Raw genomic sequence first — 13,560 nt, forward strand, 5'->3', positions numbered from 1 at the left:
CCTGCCTCTGTCACTACTTGTCTTTTAACTGCCATTCCAGCATCACGCAACCCAATTCCTAATCTTCAGCCTGTCTTTGATGAAGAGCTGTTAACATGCTCCAAGCACCAACTACCATCGTCACCTACATCACAAGTTGCCAGCCTATATAGTTGACTGACCTATCCCACCCATCTCCCAACACTGCCGTGATCAGAGCCAGATCAATACCAGATCACAAGTAACAAGTGGGCCCCAATTTCTTCACCTGGCTCTTGGCAAGGTCACATGACCACTGATTGACAGCCTGCTGGGGTCAGGCTCACTGCACCAGTTACACAGGTTATTACGGACGTTATAGCTCGTAAGTGTACCAGACACGTCATGGTTGTGTTATACTGGACTTCATAACAGGTGCACATATTGTCTACATAATTGTACTTCACTGTGAATATTGCCAACACTTACTCCGGCCTACAACAGGATGACCCCCATTGATAAAATGAAGTCAGGGAAAAAAACTCTAAAGCTTGGGTACACAATATACAACCCATCACAAAAGTTTACACTCACCAGAACACTCACTATATGTTATACAAATATATATGGTCACATCGAAGAGTGACATCTCCCCTAACAGGTGGCAAACAAGTGTAAACCTTAAGAGATGAACTGCATGAGCATCATGCATCAAATCATGCATGTGAACCGCTGTGTCTAAGTATAAACCTTTTTTAAGAATTCTCCATATTTCACCAAGTTTCATAATTTATTGATCTGATGAAAATAACGTTTTTAACATTATGAATTTGTTTTTATAATACGTAAGTTCATCTCTAAACCGTAAGGAATATTTAGCAAAATCTGGTTTAAAATGGTTGACGGAAGTAAGTGGCAATATTTACACAAGTGAGTCTAAAGTTTGACAGGGAATATACATCCTAATGGACAGAAAAACAAACAATTTTCACAAAAATGAAATCTCACAAACTCTCTGCACCTATATTGATGTCAACTGATACAGCAGCATCAAAACAGTCTTGGGGCTTTCTATCCCGGAAAGAATGAAATCCTACCTGTGTTTGAAAGAACAATTGAGTCTCCGTCCATGACATATATGATTCCAAGAAGTTTCAGTAACAACATACCTAGAAACGTGCAGACAAGAAGGTCATTATGACCAAACTATTATATCGGTTACATCAATGTAATATAAACAATGGCATTGACATGCAATTTCACAGTTTAATTCTGCACATCATCACATGTAAAACTGGAAAATGTTTCAAACCTTTTTTTGTTTATTTTGAATACATACATTCACTAGGCTTCCTCACCACCCATCCAACACATTTCTTGTACATTGTGATGACAAATTCAGAGATTACAAGTGAACAAAAACAATCACCACAAAATGAAGAATCAGGGGTTCATTCTTTTTTTTTAAAAAAAAGCCACTTGCCATGGAGCAAGTGAATTTCAGAAAGTAACATGTCCTGACTAATATTCCACTTGCCCTGATTTTTATGACATAAACATGATGATGTAATTATGAAAGAATAAGTCAACATGGTATCTGATGTTTATGTCTAGTGGACTATTTATTGAGAATAGATAAATAGCAAAAAACAAAAAAAGATAATTCTGCTTTACTATTATTGGGAAATTTAATAGCTACATTTTGAGTAGATATGAAATGAAATTATTTGTAGTTTGAAACCATAAGTGGAAAATATCTAGTAGCCCATAGACATGTAAGATACCATTATTTGATTGCCCGCAATGAAAACTGACTTGTCCCAGGCATCGGGCGATGGGATTCTTGAAGCCAGATCTTCAGAAATATTAAAGTAATCAAATCAAATAATTATGGTCTGTATATACTTTACTTTCATTTCTCATGACTGCAATAGGATACAAGTGTTTCATACAAGTACATGTTGCCAGAGAGGGACTCAGAGAAACAACTCACCTTCAAAGATGTCCAGGAGTAAACAACACAACAGTATCCCATCAACACCTTGTCAGATACAACACAGGGAAAGAATGAGGTCATACTGACCCAGTTTCACAGGTCTAGCCATTTTGTGTTCGCCTATAGTTCCCATCAATCAGCTCATATTGTTGCTCTCTGATCAATATTTCTTCCACAGAATGAAATTAGGTCGCTTTGACCTATATGCATTCAGAATCAGGTCAATCGGCCAACAACTAGGGCAAAGCAGTGAGGCTGTCCTAGAGGAATAGTATTATGGAAAACCAGTGTTATCTGAACTTACCACACTACCACCAATACAAAAACATCTCGGATTAAACTCAAGGAAAGTACTACATTTGACAGTTACGGTGAAATATTTAAGTCATGAACCGTATTTCCTTAAATAAGCATCCAGGCTCTTATTTTTTCTACAATCTTCCAAAGACCAGGCGCTTACTGCACTTACTGATTAATTATATCTTAAAACACTGCTTACTTATTTGAGGAAACAAGGTATCTTTAACAATACTTGTAATAAGGACTGTTACGACTGACTTTTATGAATTCAATTCAATATTCATGATCACTAATGTTTTAGTCATGATGTTTTATGAAGGACTGTTTTATCTGTCACAGAATGTGTTAAATGAAGTGAGTGAGTATAGATTTACGCCGCAGTCAGCAATATTCCAGCAATATTCCAGTTAGTTAAGACCTTGCATAATAGCTATCTCTAAAGTATGTTCAAGAGAGTGTTTTGTAAATTATCCGAGGCACAGAATATGTCCCTACTCACCACTGACGTAAAATGGGTTGACTCCTTTTAGAATTTGAGGGTCATTTTTGCTGTTAATACGAATTACTGATAATTGACATATTCAGTTTACAATGATCGATCTCTGTGAACTATGTCAATAACCAACCTTGGCAGCATTCATATGAGACCAGCTCTGAGGTTCATTACATTATGTAGGGCTTCTGCAGCGATTATAACATGCCTGTTCCACACTTCAAGGTTTTTGCTTTCATCTATTGACTTACATACACACTGTCCCTTAGCAACAGTGCTGAGTAAGTGAGTGAGTTTACATTTATGCTGTGCTTAGCACTATTCCAGTTACATGACACTGGTCTGTAAATAATCAAGTCTGGTCCAGACAATTAAGTGATCAACAGCATGAACATAGGTCTACACAATTTGGATACAATCTGATTCAGTTAGTCAACTCTTATGCCAAGCATGGCTTGTTGAAAACCAATTCTAACACAGATCTTCATGGGTCGCCAATTGTACTGTTACGAAAAAGGGTAAGTATGAAATGAAAATAGCAAAAATGAAAGTAAAACCCACAACACAAGGACCAGGTCATTTTTCAGATTGACACAGTTCATTTTCACACTATCAGAAAAGCAGAAAAATAAATTAATGATTTCCAAACAATCTAAAAATCGCAAATCTCACCACACTTGATTTCACAATTATGTCACAATGAATACAAATTACAGCTACAGATATCTACAGACATGATGCTATTGCATGAAGTGAACACAACAGCCTACACTCCCACGGAAAACATGAGTTGGTTTCCAGGCCACAGTATTCCTCCTGTAACTACATGACATTTCTGTGACTGAGGAGAGCTGACATGACACTGACAATCCCTTGTTTATCAGCAAAGTTTATACTAATAACACAGCAGGATAAACATGTTTATCTCCACTAGAACAAGCTGACCAGGAAGTGATATTGCTCTGGCACTACCAACCAATTACGGTTGTTATGTCTGTCAAAAGAACACAATGGTCACTGTAACGTGATCGTATTACAGACAACCCAAGAAAACAACACTGTATTATTGATAAGTCTGAGTTAATATTTATTTTGTGCATAATTTTTACCTGCGTCATGTCAAGGCTAGGCCAGAAAAGGAAGTGTCACTGATAAAATGGAGATGTCATGTCAACTGAAACTATTCTGATACAACTGAGTATCACAAGTAGACTACACTTCCTGTTTAATCTTAGGGATAATGTGATTCTTAGAACTTGATAGATTGGACTACATCTGTGATTAGGTTTTTATGTTGCAGTGATCCGAAGATCAGTAACCACTAGACTACTCCACTGCACCGACTGAATGTCTAAAATGGTGGCCACCGGAAAACTGTCCAACAGACTGTCAAAAAAAACCCCTCCATCCCTCCCCTCCCTGACCAAATAAGATCTCCTTAAATCTCAAACGTGCACACTCCACTCCACTCTTTCCCCCAAAACAGATACAATCTCATGCAAAACTGAGTCTTTGTCTAAAAGTGTGTATGCTCTTATTTATTAATCACTGATCAAGATAATAAATCTCTAACACATGTTCCAGCTGATAACCAATAAGTGCAGGAAACAAAACATTGCTGTTTTAGACTAGGACAAAAACTAATGCATTGACTCTTGACACAATCCCTAACATGAAAACTGGGAAAAACAGTCTATGTATACTCTTGACACACCCCCTAACATGAGAACTTCGAAAAACAGTCTACATAAATCCAGTATCACTGTAATCATCTCAAGGCTGCAGCCATTACCTTTATGAAGTTATTTGTCACACGAACAGTATCATTTTGATCATGTCACCTTGACCTTGGTAAAGCACTCAGTCATAACAAAACAACAATAGCAAGGACTCTTAAGGTTTCTGACATATTCTTCAACAGCATGATAAATACATTATTGTATATTGAAACAAAAGTTAAAGATTTTTTAGATATTATTTTACACATGACGTCATTGAAAAAAATATGTAGACTGTTTTTCGAAGTTTTCATGTTCCTCTAGACATTCACTAGTCTCAAGACTAAAGGACTAGAGGCCATGGGTCCTCACTTCCTTGTAAGAGTGAGTGAGTGAGTGAGTTTAGTTTTACGCCGCACTCAGCAATATTACAGCTATATGGCGGCGGTCTGTAAATAATCGAGTCTGGACCAGACAATCCAGTGATCAACAACATGAGCATCGATCTGCGCAATTGGGAACCGATGACATGCGTCAACCAAGTCAGCGAGCCTGACCACCCGATCCCGTTAGTCGCCTCTTACGACAAGCTGAGTCGCCTTTTATGGTAAGCATGGGTTGCTGAAGGCCTATTCTACCCCGGGACCTTCATGGGTCTCCTTGTAAGAAGAGCTGATGAAAATGACAGATAGTAAAGAATAGAGGCAATGGGATGAACTCTCAATGATAAATGATTGTATCAACTAATGCAATGAAATGAAGTTTTAACTTACAAAAGCACACTCATGCGTATCCTGTTTCACAGATTGAAAAAACGGTAACTCACATCTTTTTTTCACATATCCATACAGAATTGTTTCTCCAAACTAACAGGATATATATTAAAAAGCGGTGGCCAAGAACATATTTTTCATCCTTGAAAGGTACTTAACATTACTTAATCACCCTCTAGATGCTACTTTCATCACACGATGCTACTTTCATCACACGATGCTACTTTCATCACACGATGCTACTTTCATCACACGATGCTACTTTCATCACACACTGCTACTTTCATCACACGCTGCTACTTTCATCACACGCTGCTACTTTCATCACACTTGTCACATGTTTGAGTATGCAATGTAACATTCTCTACTGGATTCTGTTATTCCACGGTTTCGGAATGAATGGAGGAAATTTCCCTTTAATGAAGAAAAACGTCTAGTCCATGGCAAACACACTGTCATTCAGAATACTTGCAGAATTAGCAATTTTTCTACCACAGATTTGAATCAAGATTGAGTATCAAACAAAACGTTATTTTGTAAAGTTTGTAATGTCATTCCTGATCAGTATCTGAAGAGTAACATTTCAGATTATCTTTCTAAATTTAAAAAACATCCTGCAAGATGCCATTAAGTTTTGCCATTAATGACAGGAAACAATGACAAACAAACAACTCTCCCTATCTAAAACTCACAAGGCCTATGTTAGAACTGGACTCTAGCAACCAAGGATTGCTAGGATTCAAATGTTGACATTATGTAGTTTAAGGATCTGTGAAAATCTCGGTTACAATTTGTTTTCATCCAGCCATGCTTGTTGTAAGAAGAGACTAACAGGGTCAGATGGTCAGACTTGGGTGACACATGTCATTGCATTCCAGTAGTGTAGATTGATGATCATGATGTGAATCACTGGATTGTCTGGTCCTGACTAGATATCTACACACCACTAACAAATAGCCGGAATATTGCCGAGTGGAACAAGCTCTGTGAAGACCATACACGTAAGATTTGACAAATAATTAATTGATTTATTTTTCTCATCATGAACAAATCATCTACAGTCTCTGAGAAGATGAATGAATTTGAAATGAGCTCACTGCCATCTTACTGCATACACAAACAGTCTAAATCATACTTGACCCACTAAGAACAAGAGTCTTGGAACATTATGCTTGTTCATAACAGATTTAAACTGAATTAAATTTGAGACCATGGATGATACATCATAAAAAAACTTGGTAGAAGGCAGAGAAAGTAGTTGAAGTGTCCATCTATTTAAATACAAGAAGACAAATTGAAAGTCATAAATATCCCCTCCTATGGCAAAATCCTCTTCATGAGTTTGTTTACAAGTTATGATTTTGTCAAATGTTTTGATGTATACAGAAATATGGAAGGAGTGTATTGAAAAGTTTTAAAAGTTCTCCTGCAGATAGGAGCATAACCACCTATTTCAGTCAAAGTCAAACTTGCTGCCATGGAAACACCAAAAATACTTTACACTGAATTCCGAAACTACCAAAAGGCACCTGTATACCACCAGATCTATACATGTGTCTCAGTCTGGTGAAGAAACCAATGTATGGAGTGGGGGGTACGGGAGAGGAAGCAGACAGTAGAAAGGAGATGAGTGGAGTGGGAGCAGACAGTGGAAAGGAGATGAGTGGAGAGGAAGCAGACAGTGGAAAGGGAGCGAGAGTGGAGTGAAGGGGAGGGGAGATGAGTGGAGAGGGAGCAGACAGTGGAAAGGAGATGAGTGGAGAGGGAGCAGACAGTAGAAAGGAGATGAGTGGAGTGGGAGCAGACAGTGGAAAGGAGATGAGTGGAGTGGGAGCAGACAGTGGAAAGGGAGCGAGAGTGGAGTGAAGGGGAGGGTAGATGAGTGGAGAGGGAGCAGACAGTGGAAAGGGAGCGAGAGTGGAGAGGGAGCGGAAAGGGAGCGAGAGTGGAGAGGGAGCGGAAAGGGAGCGAGAGTGGAGAGGGAACAGACAGTGGAAAGGGAGCGAGAGTGGAGTGAAGGGGAGCGGAGAGGGGGCAGAGAGTGGAGTGAAGGTGAGTGGAGAGGGAGTAGACAGTGGACAGGGAGCGAGAGTGGAGCGGAGGGGAGCGGAGATGAAAAGAGAGGGAGCAGAGAGTGGAGTGAAGGTGAGTCGAGAGGGAGTAGACAGTGGAAGGGGAGCGAGAGTGGAGAGGAGGGGAGAGAAGAAGGAGCATTCGGACAAAGTGACAATCATGGCATTGATTCATGTAGTCTGCCAGAGTTTATCTACTATCTTTATCAATATATCAATTTGACACTCCAATCGCAATTGCCTACATAATTTCAGACAACTGCACGTGCCAACTGACCAATGGATTGACAGAGCTTGACTATAAAAAGTTGTCAAGACTTACCCAGCTGTCTTAGAGCTGTGGCTTTCACAGTGCTCTTGATGTCCTCGAGCTGTGCGAACTGTTCGTAGGATTCCTTTGCTTGATTTACCTTCCCCTGTACCTCCAGCAAGTGCGCAATGTGTAGGCGAACTGGAAAGAAGTGAAGAAGCAATTCATGCAACCGTACGAATAAAGACATTGAACAAATGGGTGTCTTGGGCAGTCAAGATGGTATCAGGTTTAATGACTGTGTTGGGTATCAAGGCAGTACCGTAACTCTTGATAGTAAGAGGTCACATATTGGCACTAGATATTTATGAAGATACTAGACAACATGATGGCATGAGGTCTCGTGATAGTAAGAGGTCACATATTGGCACTAGATATTTATGATGATACTAGACAACATGATGGCATGAGGTCTCGTGATAGTAAGAGGTCACATATTGGCACTAGATATTTATGAAGATACTAGACAACATGATGGCATGAGGTCTCGTGATAGTAAGAGGTCACATATTGGCACTAGATATTTATGATACTAGACAACATGATGGCATGAGGTCTCGTGATAGTAAGAGGTCACATATTGGCACTAGATATTTATGATGATACTAGACAACATGATGGCATGAGGTCTCGTGATAGTAAGAGGTCACATATTGGCACTAGATATTTATGATGATACTAGACAACATGATGGCATGAGGTCTCGTGATAGTAAGAGGTCACATATTGGCACTAGATATTTATGATGATACTAGACAACATGATGGCATGAGGTCTCGTGATAGTAAGAGGTCACATATTGGCACTAGATATTTATGATGATACTAGACAACATGATGGCATGAGGTCTCGTGATAGTAAGAGGTCACATATTGGCACTAGATATTTATGATGATACTAGACAACATGATGGCATGAGGTCTCGTGATAGTAAGAGGTCACATATTGGCACTAGATATTTATGATGATACTAGACAACATGATGGCATGAGGTCTCGTGATAGTAAGAGGTCACATATTGGCACTAGATATTTATGATGATACTAGACAACATGATGGCATGAGGTCTCGTGATAGTAAGAGGTCACATATTGGCACTAGATATTTATGATGATACTAGACAACATGATGGTCTCGTGATAGTAAGAGGTCACATATTGGCACTAGATATTTATGATGATACTAGACAACATGATGGTCTCGTGATAGTAAGAGGTCACATATTGGCACTAGATATTTATGATGATACTAGACAACATGATGGCATGAGGTCTCGTGATAGTAAATGGTCACATAATGGCACTAGGTTTTTAAGATGATACTCGTGACGACAGAACTTTTTGATGATGGTTTTTCCAGACAATTGTACAAGTTCTCCGGACAGTTGGACTTAACATGATGCTACAGATCTTGTGACTACAAGATTTCCAAGAAAAGCAAATATAGTTGAGTCCCGATCTAATGTTTTTGTATTGCCATGTCAAAGGGAAGTAACTCTGCTGTAGTGGTCTTCATAAAAATTCGTTTCAGTAGTCTGTATGTTTCACTATCAAAATGTTTTTGATGAAACACATAAGTGTCCAGATTAAAGCAGCCTGACTGTACTCTCAACATTAACATCTACATCAACATCCATGTCAACATCTCCTACATTCACCATGTCTTCATCAGCAGATCTTGTGACTACAAGATTTCCAAATGGTACCAAGTTCCGTGATGGTACAAAGTATCACAATGGTACAAGGTGACATAACAAAACATTTGGGGAAAAAGAAATAATTATACACAAACTAACTCCCAACAAATTAATGGAAGCAACTCTGAATGAAGCATAGAATTTCCCTCTCAAATATACACTCCCAACAAGTACAACCACGAGTGTCCTGATAGGATCTGAACAATTACCTATCAGTTATCATGCTGTTCACTATGCTTGTGTAAAAAAATGTAATGTGAGTGAATTCAGTTTTATACCACTTTTATCAGTATTCCAGCAATATCACAGTGAGGAACACCAGAAATGGGCTTCACAGATTGAGCCCAAGTGGGAAATCGAAACTGGGTTGTGAGCATGACGAGCTAACACCTTAACCACTAGGCTACCCCACTGCCCCCCAAAATACAAAGAAATCCATAAACAGCTAAGAAGAAAACGTTTTGGTTTTTTTCCCACACATAAAAGGCCTAACATTCAATACAGCCCCATGACACTAGAGGTAATGCAGCATGTGCTTTCAGAAAAGCAAATATAGTTGAGTCCCGATCCACACCACTCCTACGTCAGGGTGAACGTCTTCCGTAAGTTTATAGAAGAAACTCATTGCTAGAGGACATTGCTTCTGAATTTTGTCGCAATCAAAGGGCACAATTTTTCACCATATTTTCCTTCATTGAGGATGGTCTGATGTCAGCAGTGTACAGCGCTTCACAAGTGGCTGCCCGGCCTATCCTCCCTGTATTTATCATTGGTTCTAGGAAGCACCTGCTGTATTTGTGAGTGACTGAGCTGGGTGTATTATCTGTCGTTGCAGGAAAGGACTGGGTCCATTATCACATTGTTATCCAAAAAAAGTATACATAACTAAACACTCTTTGAAGTAATAAAGTTCACCGATGCTTATTTAGAGCTGGGGATTAATTTTAAAAACATGAAGGTATATCTAAAATTTTAATGAAAATCTTTTATTACTAAATTAACAGTCTACCAATTTTTATATTTATTCAGACATAGTGGAATTTATGTCGCCAGATGCCACACTTTAATCAACTGATGGTTGCAAGGAACATGATTTCTACTGTCACTACAACTATGGGGTTGTAGGTTGCCTTGTCATTAAAGTTCATTTGTTACGCCGAAAAGATCTAGGATTTGATTCCCTACATGGGTACAATGTGTACCATTTCTGGAGTCCCCTGCTGTGATAATACTGTCATATTGCAAAAATGGGTGCAAAACTAACTCACTCTACAACTATGAAGCTATTACACAATACACTAGAAAACACAAAGTTACCCATTTAATATTAAAAAAAAAAAGCTCCAGTTCACATTTGACTAGTCTTTCAACACTAACTACTACACAAATATCATCACTCTCTTCCCACAGCGCATACTTGTCATATCGTCCCAGACCACTGCAACGGCTGCCACTGATGCTGACTAAACTGGTTATGACTAGGATACACTGTTTCCCTACAACTGATATCCTAAGGACTTCAATTCACATTCCGATCATCATCTGCTGTCAACATAAACACTTGTCAACATCAACATCCATGTCAACATCAACATCCATGTCAACATCACCTACATACACTTCATGTCGACATCATCATGTTCTCTCAACATCATGTCTCATCACCATCATCTACTCCCAACAACATCGACATGAACTTCGACATGAACCATCACCATCACCATCACCATCTACAGCGTTAGTCCGGACCCCGATAATCCGATTCCCGCAATATCTGAACAATAGTTAGCTGTAAACCAATCTTGTTTACTATGTAAACTCATTACCTGTTGATTGATTAATCCGGTGCTTCACTCTCCGTATCCGGACGTTAATCAGCGTTAATTAGCGGTAACAGACTAGCTATTTACTCATAGTTTTGCTTCATTAATCTGGCGGGGCATCAAAACGGTTCGGATAATCCCCTCACACTGTGAACCCCATTCGGTGGTAATTGTTAAGTGACACTTCTGAGTTGAACATGTCGTTAGTTTGTGATTTTGATCGATTAGTAGTTTCACTTTTGGTTAGTTTGAGTAATGCCTGTCACGCTTACTTGCTGTATAAAACATTGTGTCAAAATTAGAAGATTATAACATGGACAAGAGGGGTTGTTTCATAAACTCTGACCAAATCACACCGTGGCAAACAAGAAAATGGCTGTCACAAAGAAATTGAAAGAAAGAATCGCCATCGCCTTGTGTGCAAACGCAACTGGATAGGTCAAAATCAAGCTGTTTGTAATCGCAAATTCTAGATGTCCCAGATGTTTTGGAACAGACTTTAATCCAAAAATGTATGTCCGATGTCAGTTTAACAAAAAAGCATGGATGACATTGGATATGTTTTGTGATTGGCTACGAAAATTTGACAGACAGATGCGATCACATGGTCAACACGTGATCTGATTTTGTGACAATGCTGCCAGGCACAAATGTGCCAATGTCAAACTGAACAATGTGAAAGTTCATTTCTTGCACCCAGACACCAGATCGCAGAACTTTCAAGGCCCACTACCAGAAATATCCCGTCAAGCATTTCGTCCAGTGTGCTGAAGACGACCGCCCACAAACGCTTAATCTCCGAGAAGATTTCTTTCACAACTGAGTTTTGTTACGTGTACGTATAATCTTTCCAGACATGATTGTATACATTGATTGGTTGTTATATGAATATTCAAGTTGTTATGTCTACAAACTGTAATAAAGTCTTTTGAAACTTGCATACGTTCTAATGTTTTTGTATTGCCATGTCAAAGGGAAGTAACTCTGCTGTAGTGGTCTTCATAAAAATTTGTTTCAGTAGTCTGTATGTTTCACTATCAAAATGTTTTTGATGAAACACATAAGTGTCCAGATTAAAGCAGCCTGACTGTACTCTCAACATTAACATCTACATCAACATCCATGTCAACATCTCCTACATTCACCATGTCTTCATCAGCAGCAGCATCTACTCATAAGCACTTACTGTCAATATCAACACTGATTGTCAACATCTGTATCAACTTCATGTCTTCATTATTATCATTCATTCTTAACATCAACATTATGTCTATATCTTCAGTGTCAACATAATCATCAGCTCTCAAGATAAACATTAAGATCAACATCAACTGGATGTTTTCATCGTCGTCAACACTAATTTTTAACACCAACATCAACGTCAAAATCATCTACACACACTTCATGTCTACATCATCATCAGCATCTACTCTTAACATCAACGTCTACATCAACATCTACATCAACACCGTCAAAATCATCTACACACACTTCATGTCTACATCATCATCATCATCATCATCATCTACTCTCAACATCAACGTCTACAACAACATCAACTTCAAAATCATCTACACACACTTCATGTCTACATCATCATCATCATCATCATCATCTACTCTCAACATCAACGTCTACAAAATCAACTTCAAAATCATCTACACACACTTCATGTCGACATCATCATCAGCATCTACTCTCAACACCAACGTCTACATCAACATCCACGTCAACATCTACAGCTACACCAACTTCATGTCTACATCACCATCAACATCAACAGCAAAATAAACTTTGTAACTACATCTTAACAAATGATCTCGACTTAAATATCAACACCTACAGTACATTAACATCTACATGACCTCCTACTGCTAAATCAAACATAAATATCTCTTGCCAACCACTGTTCTCTGGTTCCACACACAACTCACCAAGATGACCACCAACTGTATGGAAATGATATGAATTTTCCACAAACATTATTCCAAATCTTCAAACTCAAAACTTCAAACAACATGCCAACAATTACAACACCAAGTCCCATAGACAGCCAGTAATTAAAGGATTATAAAAACCGCCCCAGGTCCCAGGACATGACTGAGGTCAGGTCAAATTAGTGGTTGGACAAAACAGGGTAAATACCCACTACATCAACCTCCCACGTCAGAGACCAGTAAATCATGTAGAACATACCTGTAAATAATAACCCACTTGATTTCTAACAATGCTCACATTCTCTAAGTACGTCATAAATCAACACTCCCAAAACTATCGATTTCTTTCCCCCAGCCAAATCAAACACATGCCTCGCACCTGTCTCAGACTTATTTCTTCTGTCCATCCATCTGCTCATCAATCTGTCTATCCAACCAGCCCAGCTATATTCCCTATAAATCTCCCTTGAGTTTTTTCTACAGC

At 38.9% G+C, this 13,560-nt stretch overlaps 1 protein-coding gene across 4 annotated transcripts in view; it reads right to left on the minus strand.

Moving 5' to 3' along the window:
- The window catches only part of LOC137281647 (histone demethylase UTY-like), a 123,001-nt gene that overhangs the window by 26,669 nt on the left and 82,772 nt on the right, over window positions 1-13,560 (minus strand). For all 4 annotated transcript variants that reach the window (XM_067813026.1, XM_067813028.1, XM_067813027.1 and 1 more), the window contains one exon: window positions 7,633-7,761. In XM_067813026.1, coding sequence (XP_067669127.1) covers window positions 7,633-7,761 — 129 coding nt within the window. The remainder of the gene's footprint in view (window positions 1-7,632; window positions 7,762-13,560) is intronic.

Source organism: Haliotis asinina, chromosome 4 (assembly GCF_037392515.1).
Source record: "Haliotis asinina isolate JCU_RB_2024 chromosome 4, JCU_Hal_asi_v2, whole genome shotgun sequence".
Classification (NCBI taxonomy): domain Eukaryota; kingdom Metazoa; phylum Mollusca; class Gastropoda; order Lepetellida; family Haliotidae; genus Haliotis; species Haliotis asinina.